The sequence below is a fragment of the Seriola aureovittata genome, chromosome 23 (assembly GCF_021018895.1).
Source record: "Seriola aureovittata isolate HTS-2021-v1 ecotype China chromosome 23, ASM2101889v1, whole genome shotgun sequence".
NCBI classification, from domain to species: Eukaryota; Metazoa; Chordata; class Actinopteri; order Carangiformes; family Carangidae; genus Seriola; species Seriola aureovittata.
The window spans coordinates 5,031,231-5,056,488 of record NC_079386.1 but is presented as its reverse complement, the minus strand read 5'-3'; the positions used below and the strand labels follow the sequence as shown (position 1 = coordinate 5,056,488).

Below are 25,258 nucleotides of genomic sequence, written 5' to 3'. Positions count from 1 at the left end.
AAGATTGGAAGGGGAGTGGGGGTGGATAAATATAGAGACAGAGCAAGATAGAGGAAGAGGCAGTAACAAAGCTTTTTTGCCAGCCTAATTATTAGGCTGGTTAAATAATTGAAATGTGTTTGATAGACATCATTATCAAAATTTACTGCGGACATTCATGGTCTCCAGGGGGTAAAACATGAAAACATTGGTGATCCTCACTGTTCATCTAACTTCATATGCAGGTAATTGGTTCCACCTGTGAAACATGAATGAATGACATGACACCTCTACAGTAATTTAATACCTTTCATGAGCAGGAGAGTGGGAAGGAGAGAGAGAGAGAAGCAAAGCTAAAGAAACTAGCAGATTTGAATAGTATGTAAACAAAAGAAACGCCAGAAACCGGTAATGAGACATTATGCATACCGCAGCACAGCAATAAAGGCCCTGTTAAGAAAAAAAGGTTTTCTATTCACTGAAGCGGGCTTTTAATTTGAAACGATTACAGGAAGTGTTTAGTTTGTATTAAATAGTAACGCAGTAAGTCAAACAACAGAGCGGAGTGACTCAAAACGAGGCATCTACTGAAGTACTGCTTTGACTAATTGTACATGTCAAACAGAGAGGAATTAGAAATAAAGACCTGCCTGTAATACAAGCATCGCCCAGATAAAGACCCGTAGACCTTCTGCAGTCGAGGTAAATGAACTTCCCGATCACTTTTTGAGGAGATACAGTAGTTGAAAACTTTTGCGGATCCCAGACAGAGGCTGTCCACTGTGTGACACACAAAATAAGAAAGATATTCTGTCGCTCGTAACTTTCTCACTGAGTGATAGTTTTACAAGTAAATCTAGCCGAATTAACAGTCTTTATCTTTAATTTATGTGATTAGTGATTTCGTCAGATGACGTCGTGGTTATAAAATCAGGATTAGCTGCAGAGCAGCAGTTTACAAATAGCTTGGAAGTTATGTAGTCGCAGTGGGCTGCGTTTCTGTCACTGTCTCATACTTTTTCAGTCACTATCTCATACTTTTTCTGTTACATACAGAAATTTTTTTTAAATGAAAACAGCTTTATTGACAATTTGGCTGTATTAAAATACTGTATGAGCACAGTCAGTAGGAGACAATAGGATGCAATGATGTCAGTTGTGCTAGTCTTGTTAACATAAGCAGGACAATGTTAGCATATTAGCAAGCTGTCTTTTAGCTCAAAGTGCAACTGACCTTAAGCTAAGGTCGGTAAAGCACACCTGAGGCTGATAAATGTCTTAAGGCCATTGTAGAGAGGATTTTGGTTCAGGTGTGGTCTCTAATCTCTCACCACTGTTAATTTACAGTCACACCAGAGAGTTAATGAGTGCCTGCCTCACAGGATGACCGGTGAACTACTGCAGCTAGCCAGCCAACAGAGTTTAGCTAACGCTGGTAAGTCAGAAAAAACTCTTTTTATTTTATTTGCTCTCTACTGGGCCGTTTGCTTCAATAAAGAGTTATTGAAGAGGGGAGGAAAAACCTCTCCAAGCTAACAGGCTAACTCACCTAGCAGTGAGTTAGCTTAACCCAGTTCGCAAACTTGTTAGCTTGGTTGCTAAGGCATTTGTTTTCACTGACTGTTTAATGACTGCCTGAAAATAATTCTTGTTTTGTGGTGCAGTTACTAGTCAGAAGAGATTTAAGTAAAAGCAGACGGTGCAACAGAGCTAAAAAGCTATGATAGCCTCCTTTATCCATATTCTCTGGTTCTGTGTTCCCTTAAGTTTACCAAAGTTGAACCTGAGGTGAAATGCACTAATCACAGTGATCGTGTAGAAATGAATTGATTACACAGTGGATGTTTTAAATGCTGTTGTGCCTGTTCACAGTTGCCCTCTGCCTCTCTAGTGGCGAGGATCTAAGAATAGCATCCATTGGCATCATCATTGATTTACAAATTTTGTTTCCTGGTGTGTAGTGAGTGTTACAGCCTTGCTAGGCTGTTGGTGTGGCTGAAATCCCAAAATGTAAACTCCCATATGTGTAACAGCAAATTCATGTCAGCTTGCTCATTATGGAAACATTGCAAATTAAAACTCATATTTGGTTTCTCTATTAGTATATCATTCACTCAAAGTAAACAGAACTTTAGCAGAATCTTTCTTTGTTAATGCTGCGTGTGTGTTTTATAGTTAAGCTCTCCCCACTCAACCAGTAAGGAACCTTGTGATTTGAACTGAACTCGGAGACATTGCAGACAGAACTGGGCCACTCTGTCTGGGTGAGGGAGGCAGGGCGGGGGGATAGATGGAGGGAAGGGGCAGGCAGGATGGAGAACTATGCTGTGGCTGCCCTGTGACTGGTGAGCCTGATCACGGTGTCACCCTCAGAGGCATTTGCCAATGGAAACTGACTCACTCAAAAAAACAGATTCATGACCAGCCACCCATGGATGGCATTGGCGCAGGCACACATGAGCACGGACGTAAACGCACACACACATGCAAGCTTGCACACACAGATGTTGCACAAACTCAGTGCATATCTTTGCTGCTCTTGTCCTCTCTGTCCCTCTTTGTTTCATTGTCGCTCTGTGTCTTGGCCAGAGTTTTTGTCTGTCTCCTTGGCGGCTTTGTTCTCCCTCCTAGTACTCTCTGTACCGTGTCTTGGCTCGTCTGTGCCCAATGATGTCTTCATTGCAATCCACCAGCGTCTGTTTCTCTACACCCCCATAAACCAAAACTCGCCTCCGTGCAATGTGCATAAGCTGCTAGGCATTTCCCACAGCCTAGTGGACTGTGCCTCGGCAATGGATCAATGTGTGATTGAAGAGGTGGCGCTGGAGCTGGGGATTGTGGGGTAACCTCCAAAATAGGTGGGTGTGTTTGGGGAATGAGGGATGCCCTTGGGTGGGGTTTGGGAAAGATGGCCATGGTGCAGTAAGAGGACAGGAGAGAGAGAGAGAGAGAGAGAGAGAGAGAGAGAGAGAGAGAGAGAGAGAGAGATAATTACGTTATTTAACAGCTCAGGAAACTGCAATACGGAAGTGATAGGTGACTGAGTGTATGTGTGTGTATGTGAGAGAATGTGTGTGTAGGGGAAATCCTGCAGGGTTTTCTCTTCACGTTCCCTGCTAGGCCAGCAGAAACGGAGAGGGGGAGCCCAGTAGCAGGTCTGCCTGCAATCACAGAATCCCACTATCATTATACATTTGCCTTCTCAGGGGAACGCCGACTGCTCCGGGGGTGAGGTTCTGTTGCTCTGCTGTCATCACAGTTTAATGTAAACCTTGTATCACAAACAGGAGGGGATTACTTTTTTCTTTTTTTTTTTTAAAGCCGTGTGGGCAGTTTATCACTGGAACTGCCCTTAATAGTTCTTCACTAGTCTAGTCCAGTGTAGCTGGTATAATCAAGGAATCTAAACTTCCTCTAAACTAGCTGCTACCTACTCTAACAGAGGGTGGTCGTGATGACTAATCTTGATGGAAAAACAACATGAGATTTGGCTTGAAATGTTATGACATATTGATTTCAGGTCATTATTCAGTATGAAATTATCTTCATATTCGCCATTTTCGTATTTTCCCTATCGTTTCTGTTGCCCTATTTTATTGCGGTTTATCTGGTGCTGGCACAGGACGATGACGTCTCTGTCACTAATTCTGCCAGCAGAATGTTAAGCAGAGAAAATCAGGTGATTACATTTTGTACCAGTGCACATAAATTGGGTAATTTATGAGGAGAATTTGATGTTTAGACTATAGTTCTATAATTTGTTCATCCTTTTGGATACATTGTTCGTAATAATGCCAAAATAAGTTATTTAATCAGCATTTTTAAACAAGTATTTGTATTTTTTTTTTTTTAAGCTCAAAGAATACCCCATGATCAAAAATGGCAGAACATTAGTTAGCTTATGTGTTTCCTGTTTTGACAGTAAAAATATCACTGACAGTTATTTAAACTTGTTCTCAGGAACGGTGTAGTAAAGTATCACTGCTTTTGTGATCAATGAGATGGATGGAAGATATAAGATTGATACTTTTGGCTTGATGCGATTCAGTGATGTAGTTTCACCATATCCCCACATCTTTGGCTACAGAGTGATGAAAATCTTGCCGTGTTGCCAGCTTATCGCCAGGGTTATTCAGCCCGGGCAATGATGAATTCACCCTCACGGACCAGAGTTTGAATGGAGGCCAATAGAGAAGGTACAGAGATGTCAACTGAAGTCAGAGGCAGTACCAGCACACTCAGAAGATTAAATTGCGGGATAAATTTGATGTTGGTATTTCCTCTTGCTATAGCTGGCTCAAGCCCTGTGGAGTTTTATTTATTTGTACTTGTTTTATTTTGGCCTTAATTTAACCAGGATGGTATCTTTAGGTTGAATAGTATTTTCTGTGATAGAGGGAGATAGTCTTGGCTGAAAAGGCAGCACAATTACAGTATGTTAACATCTAAGTTAACATCCACTGGCTAAAGTAAGTGTGGGCATTATTAATAGTTTTTATTTGCTGTCTAAAGAGACACATTTGGTACCAAAACCTATCTTACACTGACCTCACCTCTTACTTACTGATAAATGTTCCTGACATTGACTATGACTCGGTCTCCAAGGATTCACAGTTTACTCCTCCTTTCATCACATGCTAAACTTCCAGAGCTGTCAGCTACATCGCATTGTCTTCATCAGCAGATGCAGTTTGCTCAGTTGCATCATGTGTCATACGTGTGACCTCATCGCTGCCCATACCTGTGCTTAAAGGATAATTGTGTTTTATTACAACAACCTGGATCTTATGTTGCCATGGTAGTTAAACTGTGAGACTATGCCTAGGCACCACGCTGCTGTGAGCTAAATGCTATTGTCAGTGTGCACACAATGACAATGCTAACATGCTGATGTTAGGGAGATGTTTACCATGTTACCATCTTAGTTTAAGCTGTTAGCATGCAACTATTTGATAAATAGCACTAAACACAAAGTACAGATGAGGCTCATGGTGATGTCATTTGTTTTGAAAAGCTAAGGGATGACATTTTGTGCCAGTTCCTCCAGTAGGTGCTGGAATATTTCACTGGCAGTTTGGTAACTTTGACCTGCCGGTGGTGCCAATCGAAAAGTCAGTAGGGTTCATTCTCTGAGGTCTGTGAATGTGTGTACAAGTTTTAATGGCAATCCATTAAATATTGAGTTATTTCAGCAGACTGACTATCCCTAGAGCCATGCTCCTAGCGTGCCTGAAAAAAACAAGTTGAATGTTGACATCTGGCAAAGTGGATACATCTCTAAAAGGAATTCCAGACAAGTACAGACAAGTAAACAGACAAGTTTTTAAATGTACTGTTAATTTTTTTTGATAATTAAAAGGAAGTAACGAAAAAAAACCCCATAAATGCTCCATTTGTGTCTCAAGGGCTGGAGGGACATGTCTGCGTCTGTCGGTGGTATTAAAGAATAAGAACAGCACCGGCATCTAACGGACTGCAGTGACATTTCAAGTTTACGTGCTGTTTAATGTGCTGCAGCTGAGCAGCTAATTGTCTATCTAGCCTGCAAACTGATGTTAAGAGGTGCACCTTCCTCTGCTGAAGCTCAGGCGCAGTGTGTACATGTTTGTATGTTGCGTATGAAGGAGAGGACACAGCACAGTTAGGGATTATTATCCGAATTTTGGGCGCAAACACTTGGTTTTATATCCAAATAAAGTAGTTCAGATAATCTGATCTCACAGCTAGTTTCTTGCCCCGTCGGACTTGATTGTTTACTGTATGTGCAGTGTATGTGATCGAGTGTGTTTGTGTGACTGACTGATGTGTTAACAGATGTATGGGCGATGTGATGGCAGTGACGCAAGGTCCCGACTGACTCAGACTGTGTCATGGCATCTATACGTCCTTGTCATAGCTGAGAGAACAACGCTGACAACCTTGCTTAGTTTGTCTCTTTAAGACAACATCACATCAGAGATGGTGGGGAGTGGGAGGGCGGAGGGGGAGCACCCCAGCCCCGACCCGGCCCAGCTCAGCCTGGCCCTGTTGGCAGAGAGGTGATGGAGAAAATAGGGGAGACTGGGGAGGAGGAGACTTTGAATCACAGACGTCGAAGGAGGGATTTGAGTGACAGAGGGGGAGGAGAAAGGGGAGGGAGAAAGAAGAGCAAAGGGGAGGGTTTAGGGAAATAGACTTGGAGAGAGAGTGAGAGAGTGTGTGTCTCTGTATGAGAGAGAGAGAGAGAGAGAGAGCGTGTGGAGCACGCTGCCAGCGCTCGCTCGGTAATGCACTGTGAACAGGCAGAAGCAAGAGAGTCTCACACACACACTCGCATTCACACACATACACGCTGCCTCTGTCACACACCCTCACACCCATACACCTTCACACTGTGCTGCCTCCTCACACACATATGTACACTCTCCCTCACACGTGTGCACAGAGGCTGAGAGGTGCCTTGTTCAGGAGACACACACTTCTTTCACACACACACACACACACACACACACACATGGACACACAATGGACTCAACAGAACCGGATCGGACTACTGTCACCCGCCGGTGGAGACTCTCACATGAGCAGCACAGCATCTACCGTAAGGCATGGCTACCTGCCAGCACACCCCTCTCTCCTCCCCACTCCCCCTTCACCTCATCTCCTCTCCCTCCCTCCCTCTCTGTCTCCCTCCATTCATTCATCCCTCGTTCTCCCAACTGCGAGGTGGCATGCGTGGCTGAAGGACACAGCGCTGCGCTCTGCTGTGGTGTTGCGCGCTGCCGACAGAGTTGGAGAGCCCGATCCGACGGGGGGGATAGATAGACTCACAGCACTCCCTCCCTCCCTCTCTCTTTCTTTTCAGTGTCCCTGTCTCTCTATCCCCGCGCTCTCTCGTTCATGAATGTCACCTCTGTCTCTGGGAAATGCTGGATTTATCAAGCCTCTGTCTGTTTCCCTCTTTCTCTCAGGGTGTGGGTGAACACAAGGGTGATGCCAGGAGAGCTTGAACGACAGCAAGGGAACAAGCTGCACTCCGTCCAGCAGTGTCTGTCCGCATCCCTCCATCCCTTGTCCCAGCTTGCGGAGCTGATACCTCAGGTCGGACGGTCCCCACTTCTTCTTCTACTTCTCATGCTCTGACATTGTTTCGGATGGAGAAATTTCACAGGTGAGGGACAAGAAGAAAAGCAGCTGCAGTGTGTCCCGACAGAGTCACTCCTGTTATTTTGGAGAGTTGGTATTTGGACGTTTTTCATCCCACTGAGTCGGATCGGGTTTCTGATCTGCAGGACTGAGCGGGTTAAGAGGACTAAATGTGATTTTTGTTTGGGTCGGGTTTCACAATGCGAAGAATGGTTCCGTTGCTGAACCCTTTCGGACAGGATTGAGTCAAACTTCCCAGGACCTCCAGGACGAGGGTGAGGGTACAGTCGGACTGGGACAGAGGCATCGGGGCACACTGACTACAGCGCATTCGTTTTTGGGTGGATAAGACCATGACTTGTCCCAACAGAGGAACAGTGACGTATCAAAGCTTCACCTGAACCTGACTCCCAAGCAGAAAACAAACAACCAGAAGGACATTTAAAGGCAAACGCTCATCAGTCGAACTGTCAACGACGCAAGTTGCCTGTTTTGGGTGGGCCTTTGAGGGATCCACCCTTCTTTCCTCCACCTCCTCATCTTCCTCCCCTCCTCTCTCTTTTTCTGCCCTTCTCCCCGCCGCTTCGGTCCATCCTCAGAAGCCCCCTCCTCAGCTTTGCACCCCTCCCTCAGCGGTGTCCCGTCGCCCTGGGTGAGCGGGCAGGGGGGTGGCCCACGGTACCCCCCGACACCTGGGCGCCACCGAGCCGCCAGCGACTGGTGAGGCGGCGGCAGGGTCAGCGCTGGGAAGATGGCCGCTCTCGCCAGCTCCCTTATTCGCCAGCGCAGGGAGGTCAAGGACCCCCAGGCAAACCGGCAGATCGCCAGCAAGCGCAAACCCTGCCCCAAGAGCAACAAGTCGCTCTGCCAGAAGCAAATCCTCATATTAATATCCAAGGTTCGACTATGTGGCAGTCGAGGGAGAAAAATGGAGAAAAGACCAGGTGAGTTCCCACAGGCCTTCCTGTTAAAATCTCACGCTTTCCAGTTTCTCCCTTCCTTCCTGCACCCTCCTCATCTTCTCTTCTTCTTTGCTCCGTTTTCTGCCTGCACTGGATAACTGGATTTTGATGGTTGACTTGCCAGACTACAGATTAATCCTCAACTGTAAAGCCTCAATACAGAACATCCACAGCTTGTAATTTCTCGTTCAGGACTTAATCTGAATCTGGGAAACATCCCAGTCCATCTTCCTGGTAGCTGCACACAACATGTCCTGTATTTATGGTGGTACAGGAAATAGACAGAGTAAATTCCAGCTTAATACGCACAGATCTGTACCACGGACCAGAGGCAGGACCCTATCCCATGCTGTGACTGAGGTGATGACTTTGTCGAGGTGCATGTCAACACATCTACACACACAAGCCGGTAATCTGTAAGCACACAACGAACTTGCCTCATACATACGGTGATTTACCGTGATATAAAAATGTCAAGAGGCGCCTCATTTGTGATTCTGGGAGCCATTACTCTCCCTGTGCTTCCCTCAAGGCAAGTGGAACACAGTGCGGCCTAATTCATCTTGTGTGTTTGCATGTTAAATGTAATTGCAAAATTATTCATTGAAGCTAAATGAGACAATGACACTTGATTTGCGTGGCTGTGTGTGTCTGTGCTGCATATGGTGATGGTTTTTGACATTATGAGCCAAAGATAAATTGAATATTGAATCTTTTGTCCTGTTGATTTTGTACAATAATATGGTTCTTAAGAGCTTCTGTGGACTTAATGAAACCATTTGGCTCCATTTGGAAATACTTATCTATATTTAGATATGGATAGGCAGGAGACTGAGCAGTACGAACAAACACACACATAAACACACACACTGAGTTGACTAAAGGTCCATGAACAAAATGTACTTTGGTACCAAGGTTTGTTGGAAATGATTTGAATAATAACATATAATAGGTTTTTTTGGGGGGGTGGAGGCTTTTTTCAGGAATCATTTTTTCTTAAAGTTAATTAGGCTTTGTTTAATTTGAGATTTTTTTTTAATATCACATTGCAATTTTTTTTCTGTTTTGTCTAGTTTTTTTGGTTTTTGCTTTTTTAGTCTTTTGTTTTTAGTTTTGGAAGTCATATTGTCTACTTATTTTTAAGGTGTCATGGGACACATTATACTAATTTGTATGTCCCCTGACTGAGCTTGTCCTTACCTCACCACTGTGCTCCTTTTCCCATATCTGCCTTTCTGTACTTCCACATACAGTACAGTCTGTCTGTGTCCTTTCAACCCTGTGCAATATGTTTGTGTGTGTGTGTGTGTGTGTTCTGTGATATTTATTGCCTCGGTGTGCCAAGTTCATCATGATAATTACGTGGGGAACCTCTAACGTGGGAAGCAGCATCTGCCATAGAGGCGGCTGCTCTCTATATTGTAATTATGGTTGTAAAATATGTTGGACAGGTCGTGGCAGTGCCAGCTCTTTGGGAAAAGGCCACACGTGCCACATGCCCATTGTTTGAAGCCATTTTCATCCTAATGGCTTCAGTGCTTCTCACACTCTTATGGATTTATTGTGGTAATCATGGGGACATGACGTGGAGGCTTTGGTTAGAGACACATTGCCACCTTCACCACTTCAGGCGGTGACCATTACAGGGGTCTGTGTTAAGTCCTGTGTGTGGCAGTGCGCGTCTTCATCATTCTCTCAAGGAGTTGGTGCATTTGCGTAAGTGTGTGTTCAGCATATGGAGGACACAGCTGACCCCTGGCCATGAGTGTGTGTGTGTGTGTATGCTGGAGCTGGTATATGTGATTGTGTATACTCATCATGTGTGAGTTTCTTCCTCCCTCTCTGAGCTGCAGCCCGAGGCCACAGTTGACCCCTGGCCAGGAATAAACTACTAGAATATTCCTGAGCCTCCACCTCCTCCTCCTCTTCTTCCTCCTCCTCTTCCTCCTCCTGGCAGGACTTCAGAGTGGCCTGCTTATAGCTTGCCTTCACTTTGCCTCCAGCTGGCCTCCATTGTTTCTACTGGCATCATTTGGCTTCTATTGGCTTATTCTGCATCCCGTGGCTAACAGGCTCTTGCGTTGACTTGTATTTTGGTTGGTTCCCATTGTTTTCTAATGGCATCCATTGTCTTCCATTGGCTTCCTTTTGGCTCTGGTTACCTATTTGTTGACTTCTGTTGACTTTTGATTCCTCTTGAAAATATAAACAGGGATGATAAAATTTCAGGAACTACCCGAGACTTTCAAATTAAAGTTCCACCAAGCATTCACTATAGACCTCACATGACATTGATTAAACTCCTAAAAACTCACCTTTGTTCCTCAAAATCACATATTTAGAAGGTTTTTCCTCCTGATCGTGATCTTGATCTTCATGATCTTTGAACATGTAAATTAGCCACCTCTCAGCTGCTTCCCTACAGCTCTGACGCTGCTTATCAAGCACACTAACTTCTAAATGTTTTCTGTTTTACTAGCTACTACACAACAGCAAGTGGTAATATAAGAGTAATCCAGGCATCCATGTTGGAACTGGAAACCGACCTGTACAGGGTCGCCTACAAGTCGATGTATCACAATGGTAATGTATAAAATGTATTGCTTTCTACAATGTTAGAAGCAGCGTAAGAGTAATAGATACCATGAGCTTTTGGCTTGACTACATCATGAAACAGCTAATAATGTGTTACTAATGTTAGGTTAACCGTGATCCCTGTCACTACATGATTTGAGTCGCAAATGCACCATTTTACGACAGTAGCTGACTGCGGCTAACACTAACACATGGTAACACATAGTAAAACCCCAGTCATCATCGGACGGTGCCAAATAACAGCTGTACTGACAGGGTGGGAGATGTGAGAGCAGTATTTTCCCTATGAAAAATCCATAAACTCCAGACTGTGGGAAAGTGGCCCATGATTTCATATACTGTAATTCAGTGCAGTTACAAATTCTTGAAATGTGGTGAGATTGTTTCATTGGCTATACTCCAGCATCTGCTTATTCACATGAAACCTACTGTACTTTGCTTTATACACTACAACACGCAACGATTTGCTGACTTGTGAAATACATTCTAAACATTAAGTAGATCTCCAATGTGAGACTCACACTGTGTAGTGTCTCAGGTCATGTAGTGACAGTCCCGATTGCAAGCTCTGACCTAGCTACCTTAGCTAATTTAGCTAACTTAGCTTGCAAAATACCAACAGTAAGCTACACCTGGCTTCCCCTCTGATGCCCCTCGTTTCACTGTAGCACGAGGGGTACAAGCACGCTATGGTGAAACGATATGGAAACTGTCATTGGTCACTACAGTTGCAAGTTGGAAATACTATTATCAGACATGATATAGATAGAAGGGGTCTTTTAAAGCATCAGAACTGGTTACAGCCTTACAATTCCTAATACAAGATGAACAACACATTTGTCAGTATTATAGATGCAGCCCTTATTGATCATTATAATGTTTGCATCTCCCCTAAATGTCAAATGACATCCAAGACAACATGTGCAGGTACGGCCAAGTCAGTAAGTCAGGGGGCAGAGAAACACTCACCAGCACCAAACAATATGGTCACACTCATGGAAAGTTTCACCAGAAAACCGATAGAAAACTGGCAGCTTTCTAGGTCAGTGGCGTAACATCAAACAAGTACCAGTTGTAATATAACGTCTCTTTGTGGTTTTATTGTTTTTCCATTTTACATTAAAATCATAATCAGGAGCAAGTAGCTGCGTCATTGAGGCTGATCACGTCACATGCCTCTATTGAGAGTACCCTAAACTGTCAACATCATGTACCAACTTTACTCTTTTTAATTCTTAAATATCAGTAGTAGATTCTACTTGTCTCTACTGAATGCTGCTACTGAATGCATTCAACTATTATCTGTTTGCATTGGCTTCTGCAAGCCCAATTTGAAATAACTTAAAAGACTGAGGATGTTTCCTTCCAGCTTTACCAGTTTTTTTGGAATAAAAAACAAAAACAGTGCAGAGGCCAGAAGTCTGCGTAACCTGGTTGAAGTTCTACAAAAAGGCAAACGATGAAACACCTGATTGAATTGGACCCACTGGGTTAGTGGATGGGAAAAAGGCACTCTTATTTTTAATTTGCTTTCATTTTAGGATGCTTGAAACTCAACAATATCTTGATGAAACCATTGCTATTGTAAAATGTCTGAATTAGCTATTATAACATAGATAATCTGATGAGTCAGTCTTTTCAGTAAAGGTAGAAATTCTCCTCTTGGAAAACAGGAAAATCACGTTAAGCTTCGTTAACAAGAATCAAAACCTTGACCTAAACCCATGTGAGCTCACACAGAGTCCTGTGACTCAGATTTTAAAAACCCGGTCACTCTATTTGCAGACCAGTATGTTGTGACACTTTCCACAGATAAACTAATGGCACCTCAAATACACAGTGTGTCCATGTATGTGTGTGTGTGTGTGTGTGTGTGTGTGTGTGTAGATGTTATCATGCAACAACACCGTCTGCGGGTGTGTGAGTGCATTGTAACCGGATAGTTCAGGTTCCCTTTGTACTGTTGAAGGCCATTTGAGGCTATTGTGGCAGAGGGGGGAGTAGTATTAAAGAACCAGTTTGTGTGTGTGTGTGAGAGAGAGAGTGTGAGTGTGTGTGTGTGTGTGTGTCCTCAAACATTTGCTGTGTACCTGCTTCCAAGTGATGGGGAGGGGGCAACGTGTGTTTGTGTGTCCCGGCCTGACCCACATACGTTCCCCTCTTATGTCCTCTCTTACACTGTCATCCCCCATCTCTCCCCACTCTGTCACCCCCCCACCTTTATATACACACACACACACACACAAACACACACACACACACACACACACAACACACACACACACACACACACACACACACACACACACACCCTCTAACCCTCACCTAACCCATACTAATGATGCCCCAGCACTACAGCCCACTCAGCTTATAACAAGGTCAGCTCGCCCTGCACAAACGCACACCCACACTCGCAAGCACACCAGCCTTTTGCAGACACACACGTTCAAGTGCAGATATACACAAACACGTCTGTGTGTCATCACGAACACGCACACTTACACAAATACAAACAGAAAAACACACCCACGCACATTCACACACCAAACACACAAACAAATGATGGGATTTCATGATAATCTAGGTAGGGAGTGTGGGAGAGAGATAATTTTGCTCCGGCCTTGTGTGTTTTTGTGTGTGATGTGTGTGATGTGTGTGATGTGTGTGATGTGTGTGTGTGTGTGTGTGTGTGTGTGTGTGTGTGTGTGTGTGTGTGTGTGTGGTGTGTGTGTGTGTGTGTGTGTGGTGTGTGTGTGTGTGTGTTGTGTGTGTGTGTGTGTGTGTGTGTGTGTGTGTGTATGGGGCTGATATGATCTAATGAGGATGTTAAGCCGCCTATTGGATATCAAAGCAAAACTGAAATAGCTTGTGTTGTCCTCTGACTGCCTGCTGGAGCTGCTGTGGAAGCCCTCCTCTCTTCTGTTAACAGGATAGAATAACACTTGGAGTTGTTACTGCAGCATGGGGGCCAAGTGTTCATCCAGCTACCGCAAATTGGTGTGTGTGTGTGTACGTGCGTGCGTGTGCACGGTAGAGGGAGAAAATATGTGCGCGTTTGTGTCGGAGACAAACGACAAATGACAGTGTGACGCACCTCGGCCAGACTCTGAGGTTGTGTGTGTAAGTGAGAGTGTGTGCGTGTGCGAGGCTCATTGTTGTGCTGTGATTCATCAGGCCACATCAGCTCCTCTCATTAACACACACTGATTTATCAATAATGTGCGGCAGCATTTGGAGAGCACACATTGAACTGGGGCGATTTACTGCCTCATAGACCGGACAGGCCACACCAGGGAGGACTATATTTCTCTCCCTCTGTCTCTCTCTCTGTCTGTCTCTCTCTCTCTCTCTCTGTCTCTCTCTCTCTTTTTATCAGCTTTCTCCCTTTTCTACTCCTGCGTCTCAGTCCATCCAGTGACTGGCTTTCTCCTCATCTCTATCTCACCTCCCTTTCTCCCACAGCTTTGATCACCCTGTCCCCTTGCCACACTTATCTTCTCAAGGACATCTGGCTTTCTTATAACTGTCTCTCTCTCTCCCTCTCTCTCGCTCTCTCCCTCTCCCCCTCTTTGTCTGCCTGTCTCTCTTCACTCTCTGTATTTTCCCCCTGTGTCTAATCATCTTGTCTTTGGGCCAGTCACTTAGTCACTGGATGCTACAATGGCAGAGATACTGTAGGTATTGTGCTGCCATGTTGCGTAACCGCCGTTCTATTGTTAAAGGATCAGGAGCTAGCATGATGCCCGTCTAATGTATGGTACTATAATCTCTGTTTTGAATTTTGGTTTTTGTTCTTCCCTTTTAGTGTATAGATGAGATGGAAGACGTAGGTTCGGTTGAGGAAACAGTGGAATCTGAAATGTTGTTACCTTCTCCTTAATTGAACGTAAGATTAAATGCAACTTTGCTGCCTTGTCTTTTAATTGTGCTGTTCTAGCATCTTTTTTTAGAAGCATATAAATTGTAAATCAAATTATAGATGAGGAGATTTTTGTAACCAAAACATATGCAGAGGAGGTGTAAATACCCTTCTCAGCCCTCCGCAGTGTCTCCAGAGCTTCCTCTGCCATTTTTTCACATGGCTCCTGTTGAAAGATCTGTTATAAACTATAGTGAGCTTGTTGTAATATTGCTGTGGTTGTGTTTTACATATTGTTGCTACTTTTGACTTGCTTTTTTTTATCCATCTGCATGTCCACATTTTTCTTTTTCTTCCTTGCCCCATAGTGGATTTGCTCAGAGTAATCCTTACTTTCTCCTTGTTGACATTTTCGATGACTTTTTGTTGTCCGTGGACAGAAACTGAATCGGTAGTTCCCTGTTTTCATTCAGGAGAATCACCCATATTGAGACATTACGGTGTGAGCATAGTAGACCAATCAAAACTTGAGTGATTAATAACACTGCAGTGTCTGCAAAGTGTAATACAGCAGTACTTTCCATGTGGCAGATTTTTGTAACTTCCAGGCAAAAAAGTCACACATTACTGTTTCTATTTTCATCACTCAAACATGAAAAATCTAAAACCACATTCATCTTTAATACAAATGAGTACAAGGAAAAAAACTGAGTGAAAAAAAAATTCTATTAAATCCATTAAAATTAGCATTTTGCACTATCCAATTATTTTTTGACAGACCTAAGGCTCAGAATGCCCCATCAGTGTGATTTGTTTATCATGTGATCACGTCCTAAATAGGAACCACTTACATGCCAACTGACGACAGCGTAACATATTCTGAAACTAACAATATAGGGAATGCCTGGCTGAGGGATGATGTAGTGACTGTACCATGAGCCTGTAGATGAAAGCAGTGAAAATAAAGCAGAATGAGCCTCGAGTTCAGAGTTAAAAGACGCTGCCGCCTTTGAAACAGTGCAGTGAAGATGCAGACATGAACAGCTGTACAGTAAAACACAGTAAATTAACCTGCTGCAAGCCAGTGGGCATTTGAAATTGCTTCATTACATGGTTGTTTCCAAAAGGATGCTCATGAAAGGATTTTTACAGTACGCTCGACCGCCTCTGACTCTGATCCTGTACTGGCCCTTTAGTGTGTCAGCTGTTCTGTAGCGTCCACAGATATCATTTGATCACACAACACCACTGAAAGGGTTTCTCCCTCCTTTTTTTTTTTTTTTTTTTAACAAAATGGAAACAGCGTGGGCTGATATCCCAATGGAAATAACCTTTGCCACAAGAAGTACTTCACTATTCTCAAGTGGTAACAGATAAGCAAACCTTCAGGGATAGATTGGACCCATCTATCACCTAGAAGAAATATGGCCACGTGCCGTACACTGCGTGCATTACTGGCCGCCGATGGCCTCTGTTGTTTTGTAACAGGTTCTGCCCTCTGTCTCTGCCAGTGCGGCAGATGTTGTGTATGAAATGGTGCCCGGAATAAATGATTTGGAGATGCTAACATTTGGCCTGCGTGATGATCAATGTGGGCTTTCAGTGCCGCCCCTCCCAACCAATTGATTTATGGAGCCGACCACCATTTGTTTTGCCGCGGAGCTTTTTTGGATGGGCATCAATCATCATTATCAGACAAAATAGAATATTTCTGGTGGACGTGGCCTCTGTGTGTGTATGTGTGTGACTGTGTGTGTGTGTTTTCTGTTGTACTTCAGTGTGAGCTAAAAGTTTGCTTGTGAAGAAGCCTCTGAAGTATGTGTGAGTGTGAGTTGGTGAGGACGGGTTGGGTTTATGAAGGCTGCAGTGCCCTGCTAGGAATGAGGTGAGCTGCTTGGACCCAGTGTGGCACATTCTTGGCACGGCACGGCACAGCACGGCTCTGAGAACACCCAAGTGTAATAAGAGCAGGGCAGTGAGGCCAAAGGGTTTCAGATCTAGAAACTTTGCTCTTCAAATGACCTCCAGCTGAGATTACGACACACACACACACACACACACACACACACACACACACACACACACACACACACACACACACACACACACACACACGCTCAGTCACACACACACAAAAACACACACACTTACAGTGAAGCATGCATGCAAATATGCTTATGTATGTATACATTTATCTACACCAGCACTCAACATCTTATTTTGCATCAGACGATTTCCACTCTGCTGGGATTCACTGTCTTCAGAGCCCAAGTAACAAACGACCGGCGAGCGTCGAGTCAGCATCTTGCACCCCCCCCATCCCCCGCCCACCCACCAACCAAACCTTGCCTTCCTCAATGTCACAAATCCCCACAGAAAGAGTGCACTGTCCCTTTAATCAATACCTATTGTTAAAATCACAATATTAACATGCTGAGGACAGTAAAGCCTGCATTAGCATTTTATATGCAATCAATTTGTCGCATGGTTTGTGTGGACGTGTGTCACATGGAGATGCCAGCACACACACACGTAAACAGACGCATAACAAGGGGAAAACACAGACAGCATGAAAGCCTCCGGCTATACCCCGAACAAGACATAGACATACACAACAACACAAACACACTCACACACATCACCCTAAACACTTCAATCCTGCTGTCGAGTGATGCACGAGAATAAAGCGGCCGTATGGGAGAAGTCTGTGTGCGCATGCTTTCCTGCTTGCGTCGGTATCTGATTAGGTGTTAATTTACTTTGATCACATAGACTGTGGCACCCAAGGGTGGTGTAGAATTTACTGACAGGTGTTCAGGACCAACAGCTCAGCACACTGCGGCAGTGCCTCGGCCCTCACATTCATCTGTTCCTGGAAAGATCAAATGTGTCTTTCTGTGCCCCGCAGAAATATTTATTACATGAACTTTAAAATGTGATTAAATGAATATTACTTCACTTATGAAGAGGAGTGATAGAGAAAGACAAAATATCACAGTTATTTGTCTGAAAGTCAGAAACTCCCCGAATTTTCAAGCCTCAGTAATATGCAAATTCTTTAGCCTTCAGTATGTAGAATAATTGAAGATCATTAGCTGCTGGCAGCGGTAAAACTGGATGGTTGGTTAGTTTTAATGAGCATAAACCGACCAGGCTTGTTTAGTGGCCTCACTGAAATACACCTCATGTATTTATCAGACAAAGAAGTTTTTAAGCTAATTGTAATTTTGCCTTCAAAAATTACAAATATTATGACCGTTAGGGAAATAAAAGATTCTTTTAAAGGCTCTTTAAGAAAAATTACAAGGAAATGTTTTCACATATGCTCCATAGGTTTATTATTGGGGCCGTTGATTGCACAGTTTCTGTGTAAAAAGCCAATGGTTCCGATGCTGTGAGCACCACAAATGAAATTCCATTCTTACCCAATATATTGTGATAGGGTTTCCTCAGCCCTGGTTTTACAAATATATGCATGGCTAGATACATGGGAACATGCAATTTTTATCATTGGTGTAAACTTTCCCTTTAAATTAAAATGCATATCATCATATTTAGAATATAGAAACTGTTTGAAATCTCTGTCACTGACAGAAAAAAATTATTTGAGTATCAATCATGTGCTATTGCGATCAAATGGCCAAGAAGTTTGATTTTAAAAGAAAGCAAATAATTAATCATAAAATGACATTTCATGTAATATTCTGAATTTTTTTACATGGCATTAGATTTCACAGCTCTCGCATTAAAAGTTTACTGTGGAACAATAGCACACAAACAGAATAGTCTGATCCGCTATCGTTCAGAATGTCTCTTAGATTTAGACGTGAAGTTAAGGTTACTTGTCATGGGGAGTTTTATTTAGCCTGTAAAAAACGAGGTTTAATGTCCTGTGGTTCTGGAAAGAGCTAAAGTCAGGAAATAACCTTGACAATGTCATCAGGGTCAGAGATCACGAATTTACAAGAGAAACCCTATATATCAAACTGGGTATAGAGTTCTAAGGCAGAGAGGGTCCATCAAAAGATGGTTATAGAGTTGTATTATGGGAAATGTAGGATTAAGCATTTTGAGCCATACTTAGGACTAAAAGTGAAGACGTTTTGGCCTCTGATGGTTCATTTTTTACCATTTGTTTTAATGTGGAAGCACAATACTGAGTCTCAATCAATACTAAACACTTTGTTTATGTCAAAATGATTATAGTGTAGCAGCTAAAACCAGTATTCAGCCCTAATCATGGTGTGCCATCTAATTTTTTCTTGTCTTTGTCATCACCTCTCTGCCATTTCTTCCGTCTCTCTGTCCTCCACTTGTGCTCATCCACAGCCCTTAAACATGCATGGTGCATTTACTGCGCTTTAAGTGCTGTCACCCAGTCAGAACATGAATAACACTGAATAATGTAACTCGCGTGCATCTGTAGACAGACAGCGAAAGGCGAGAGTTCCCACCATATAGAAACAGTCCATTATGTTGTACTGTATAGAGACAGAGCAGGCATTCACGTAATGTACATGCACACAATCTGTGTAAACAAATGCAGACGCCAACAATTTCTCTCGTTTTGAAAAGAAATGTGGCAAATCACACCGACTGGCATGCGGCTTACATTTGCAGCCGCTCACTTTTTCACACTGGCTGCACACACACACACACACACACATACACACACACATACACACACAGAGGGATGATAAAAGGGGACGTGGTGCACAGAGAGCTGTGATCTATACAGTATCGACCCCTCCAGGCACAGTGTGAGCCTTCAAACACACACGTGTAGATGTTGACTCGAGACCTACAGCTCATACATGTTTTCTTTGCGTCAGGATTTGGCATGTGGTTGGTCCTTTTGAAAAAATATACAACATACAAGTCAGATACATTGTAAATTCCCAAGTGTATTTGTGTGTGTGTGCAGGGCACCTTGCTGATTGCAGCACCCTGTCTACCTGTGTGTTGTTCCTCTGTGGTACACAAGCACAGGTGCGTGACGCGTCCTTCACTTTAATGTGCTATCAATCTGTAAAGCTGGAGACACGCCAGAGCACAGCTTCCCCAGTCCCCTGCACACACACACACACACACACACACACACACACACACACACACACACACACACACACACACACACACGCACAAGAAAAGCCATCCACATGCATACGTCCAAATACTTCTAGAAATGCCTGCTGCACTCTCAGAAGAGATTTGGCGTGCAGATGATCAAGGCTCCTTTAAAACTGGGGCTTTACCTCCACCATTAAATTATCCATCATGCAATTAGACTCCCATTCTGCAGAGAGGGAGGGAGAGGCAGATGGAGACGGACAACGATAGAAAGCACTCGCAGCCATTCATTAGGTCGAGCACTAAGTCTTAACATCTTATTAGTCAAGTGAGAAATGTAATTTATTTTTATTTTGTCTTCAAAACTATTTTACTGAATAATTTTGCATAAACCAAGTGATTTTATCATGGAATAATAACTCAGTTCAGTGACATCAAGATAAAACTTAATGCTTGCACCTAAAAAATGTGAAATTATATTTACCCTGATTGTTTTGGGCTCATCCTAGGAATTAGACCAAATGACTGATAATTATTTTTACAGTTAAATCTCTACTAATAAAACATGTTATATTAACAGTATATTAGATAACTATATTTAATTTGAAAGTGGTTTGTTGTTGTGATCAAACGACTCTCAGTTCCCCTCATTCTGAGCATTTTTAGCATCTTTAGGCTCATTGTTTTGGTTTTGTGGCCCAGAACGTTTGATTCAATCTCACCACTCCATCAACGCAGCTTCCAGATGTTGGCAGCTGCTTCCCTACCCAGCACCAAATGGCAAACAAAGCTAAAGAGAAAGCTGAAGAGCCAGATATTTCCCCTGAGGAGTTTAAGGACACAAAAGACAGAGCTAAAAGAAGAATGAATATGCGCTGGCGTTCATCAGGTGGCAAGAAATGTGATTCCACTGCATTGTCCTGTACGCCAACACGTTCACCATAACAACTTTATTTAAGTTGTAACTTTAAGTTGCTAAAATGTCAAGTTTGCTCTGTTGGTCAGGAGCGGACAAAGAAATTCAGCAGGTTTAAAGTTATGATTCTTCAGTCTTTGTTGACCTTGTGACCCCTGTGGTCACTTGGAGTAATGTCACTATGTTTTACTGCAACAATACAGGTCCCAGAATTTAGTTCTAGACCTGTTTCCAAAAAAGTCCTAAATATCTGTGGGCTGAGGAGATTCATCATCACATTGTTCTACTCCGACACCAGCTGTTGTCTTCCATATTACAAATGATGAAATTTGCATGATGTACTATATTGAGAGAAAATGCAGCGAATGGCTTTTAAAAGCAGAATATTGGCCATATGGGAAAACGTAATGGATTATAACTGTGTTTATTACCAAATAATCTGTGGCCTGTATGTCCTGTATTTATTTAAGATCATTTTCTCCATGAGTTCATGTTTTATGTTTTTACTTGCTGCACAGCAGTTGACAGATATTCCAAGAGAGACGGAGGTCTCACTAAATCCTACTTATCCTCAAGATGAAAGTCCTGTAGGTTGGTGGGGAGTCAGTTGAAATAATTTTCATCCATTTACGTCAAATTAGAATAGCTCACGGTTTCATGCTGGATATGTGAATCACATCAGCACCAGACAGCTAAAGGGCAGAAGAGAGACAGAGAGAGGGGAGGGAGCACTGCTTGAAATCTTTGCAAGTTGAGACGTTGTAAGCCCCTTAAGGTCGTTGGGCCATGAAGGACAGCCATTCACAGATATTTATCATCATTATTTTTAAACCATTTCAGTTTTATTAGACGTTTTGAAGTGGTAAGTGACAGGGTAGAGCGGCGGCCGGGTGCTGACATTCACAAAGGTCACAAGACAGATTCAAACCCACGATGCCGTCTACCACGATGACTAATATCTACAGAACATCTATCGCTCGCCCCTTTAATTCATGTTCAGTGAATAAGTAGATATATTAACATATGTATTCATGTTCAGTGTGTTTCATGTAATCCATCTAAGGACATGCTGAGATGGAGGTCAGAAGCATTAAATCCTTATAATGAAACCATATGATATAACTTATTCAAGTCAGTTCTCATCACAAATTCATGTCACACTTTCAAATCAAGGCTAACTATTTCAGCGTTGCAGAAGATCAGATTTTAAACTAAAGAGACTACTTACATCATGTACATATAGTACAGTATATCAGAGTGAAACACACTCCTATGAGCTGTAATCCGACATAAACAACAGGAATAAAATGTTCATAGCACAAATTGATGGCGTACTGTAGAAGGTGAAGCTCAGATCCTTCCTAGAGGAGGGAGGTGGATGGATGATGATGAGATGACAGAGACATGGAGCTGCTCAGTGGATGAAATTGGATGTGACAGAGAACAAGCAGGATTCAGAGAGCTGAACCACAATTAGACAGGTCTGTCACAGATTCGTACATGCTAACGTGTTTGAATTGTGCGGGTCTTGTGCACGTTCATGACTGATCCTCCTGGAAAAGCTCTCTCCTCCAAACCCAGCTGTCCCCCAGCTGTGGGCCAAGTCTATCTCCTCTCATCAGGCAGTGGTCGGCCTCTGCCAGGGCCTCGGCTGCTTGTTCCCCGGGACACGGACTCTGTGGCAGGACGCCATCTTAGCACCATGGCAGAGAGAGTGAGTGAGTGACTTGAGCCCATCATTCTGCGGCTATGTCCACACTACAACTTTTTAGTCGACCTCTTAAAACATAGATTTTTGGAAGCACTGCTGGACCCGTTTTAGGGTGAAAACTGAGACCTTTTGGAAACGATGACAAAGAACACCCATGGTTACTCCCTGATTGGTTCTCGACTAAGCAACGTGGATGACATATTACAGGTGTTACTGACCTTGTCGTCTTTGCCAGCAGCTGCTGTGCTGTTAAATTCTGCATTTTAACGCCACAGCTGTATTTGCTGTTCCTCCTTCGTAGTATTTTGTGCAACTACTCAACTGCAGAGTAGACAATCTGCTTCCTGTTTACACCGTCTCACGCATGCCCAGTGTATGTGAATGGTCATGTATGTATGTGTTAGTGTGGACGGAGATCTTTTCTGATAAGGACCCATACAGTTGCCTGGGTGGAGATCGTTTATTGTCTTTTAAAATGCAGTTTTAAATAGAAAACATACTAGTGTGGACGCAGCTTGTATGCAACAATAGTTTTCACTGTGGCTTCTGTGTTGCTTCTACAATATATAGGGTTATCATCATTCTATGATCAACTCCCGAGCTCTACAGGCAAAACGGCAGTAGAGTAGGGGGTTTATTCAGCCAAACGTGTGCAAGTAAATAACATAATATTATACAACATATTTCAGTGTTTTCCTGTGTCGCAGGAGAAGGCGTCTTACAGCACGGTGGGACATTTCTTTATGCTACTGCTGTAACCAGCACAAACATGCATTTATATTTATCACACACTATCGGCACAGCAGCAGCCCATCTGTGAGGAAAGTTCATCACCATTTGCCGATTCCATTCAGAGCTTAAACATCATGATTTGCATTAAAAAAAGAACACACACACACATCCAAATTTACACAAATATTTGCTTTTTTTTTCTGAGTCACCACAAGAACAATAAGTGTGAAAAAAAAGAAACCGATGATTTTTTATTAAAACAATTTTCTGTGTGTGTATATATGTATGTAAATAATTCACTTTTCTAAAGAAATGTGTGTGTAGTGAAGTGAAGCATCCACCCCCTCTGTCTCTCTCTCTCTAGGACTAAAAGTGAATTGGGAGATGGTGTGATTAGAGCAGACAAGGACAGACTGAAGTCTGACCTCTAGCTAGAGGTAACCAAGAGAAAAGAGAAGGAGGAGGAAGGAGAGATAGAGAGATAGAAGTGTGATGCCAGAGGTCAGGAGGTCAAGAGAAGAGGAAGACATGAGTATCTATAAATGATATTGTATTTTAATCATCTGACATTAATGTGATGATGAAGCTGATGGATGGAGGAATCATTTTCTTGTGTTTCCAGCCTCGCACATGTTTACACTGAGATGTAGTTGTATGAGGATCACTTCACTGAGCATGAATTGGACACATAAGTGTATTTTGGTTGCAGCTTGCCATGTCTGGATTTTGCAGGTGTCTCTTGCACAAAGTGGGAGCCTGTGGAGAGTATTGACTTTTTGTCAGCTCTTGTTGAACCAGAGAGTTGGAGTGGAGGGCTTTAACTCTGAACTGCCATGATATCAGGACATCTCTATTTGGGTTTGGAGATACATAAGCACAACCAGCAGCAGAGTGTGTGTGTGTTCCCACCCAAGAGTGTCGACATCGCACTGTCTGAGTGTTTGCTCACGTCATGAGGGTGTGCCATTTTAAAGTAAATGACAGCCATTATTCATGTGTCAGATTGGAGAATGGCAGAAATCGTGTGTGTGCGTGTGCGTGCCCATACCGGCCTATTTACATAGCAGTATTTGTGTCAGTTAAAATTAACAATATTTTTAATTAGATTTTCTGAACAGTGAGCATTTTTTGGGTTTTTATAATTTATGTTTCATAAGCTGTGTATCCTAAAAAATATTGTAGCTTTATACAGTCCAGCAAAGTGGAATAGCCATACTTTTGAACGAGATAGGGCAAAACCTAGTTTATGGCTGGAGCCCATTGTCGGCTATTTCAATTCTGCCTGGTGTTTCAGTTGGTTTCAGCCCTTTATGTGTTTGCGTCTCTCCTACTGACTGTGCTCACATATACAGTATCATTTACCTGTTTTTTCTGTTTCTGTTGTCAGACAACAGAACAATGTGAAATAGTGACTGAAACGTGGTCCATTAAGACTACATGTTAACCGCCAAGCCATTTAAAATCCTGATTTCTAACAATAACAATGTCTTCAGACAAAATCACCAAACATATGAGTTAAAGACAATGACTGTGTTGTGATTTCCGCTATATTAACTTGTAAGTTGTTCACTCAGAGAGAAAATTAGAAGCTCAATCCTGTCAGCTGCCGTGGGGTCAGCACAGAGAGGTGTATCTGTGGAGAAAAAAAGTCCAACCTTGCGCTCACCGAGCAATACTGGCGACTGTCCCCTTTGGAAAGTCCCTAAGGTTTGTCCAAAAAGTTGTTAGCTCTGTTGTTAGGTGCTCTCTTGAAAAAAGTCGCTGGAGGGGTTCTGAAAAGTCGGTTAATCTAGCGACAAAGGGGCTAATTGGCAACACTGCTCATTTGAGCCATTTTGAAAGAGCAAAAACCAATGGGGAAACTCCAACACTCAGTGGGCCAACCAATGATATAACCTTATCACTCAGTCACACAGCATTCGAGTTACTCTGTCAGTCAGTCAGTCAGTCAGTCAGTCAGTGACATGTGCCAACTGAAACAAACAACAAAACAGGTATAACTTCCATTGAAACAGAAAAATATAATTTAAAACATCACGAAATATAAAACATTGTTTACGAAAATTAGTTAAAACAAATGGATTTACAATAGCATGAACTAGATTTCAAGACCAATGTTCTTTGCAGTATTCTTTTTAGTTTTTGATTAATTTCAGACCTCAACATATTTCACGTTTTTAATAAAAAGGCTACAAGGACTGGCGGTGTTGCAGGAGCTGAGGAGAGGGAGGTAACACGGTAAAGAGGTATGGGTGTGAGAAGGTAATTGAGTAAGGAAGGAGGGAGCATACATATATCTTGGAGAGCCA

At 42.9% G+C, this 25,258-nt stretch overlaps 1 protein-coding gene across 3 annotated transcripts in view; it reads left to right on the top strand.

Moving 5' to 3' along the window:
• The first annotated feature begins 545 nt into the window (after positions 1–545).
• The window catches only part of fgf11a (fibroblast growth factor 11a), a 100,382-nt gene continuing 75,669 nt past the window's right edge, over positions 546–25,258 (top strand). The window contains exons 1-3 of one of the 3 annotated variants that reach the window (XM_056369155.1): positions 546–681; positions 1,327–1,414; positions 6,930–8,048. In XM_056369155.1, coding sequence (XP_056225130.1) covers positions 7,856–8,048 — 193 coding nt within the window. In that variant the 5' untranslated portion in view covers positions 546–681; positions 1,327–1,414; positions 6,930–7,855. Of the gene's footprint in view, positions 682–1,326; positions 1,415–6,296; positions 6,560–6,929; positions 8,049–25,258 lie in introns of those variants that run through there. The other 2 variants (XM_056369156.1, XM_056369154.1) reach the window with 2 other exon arrangements.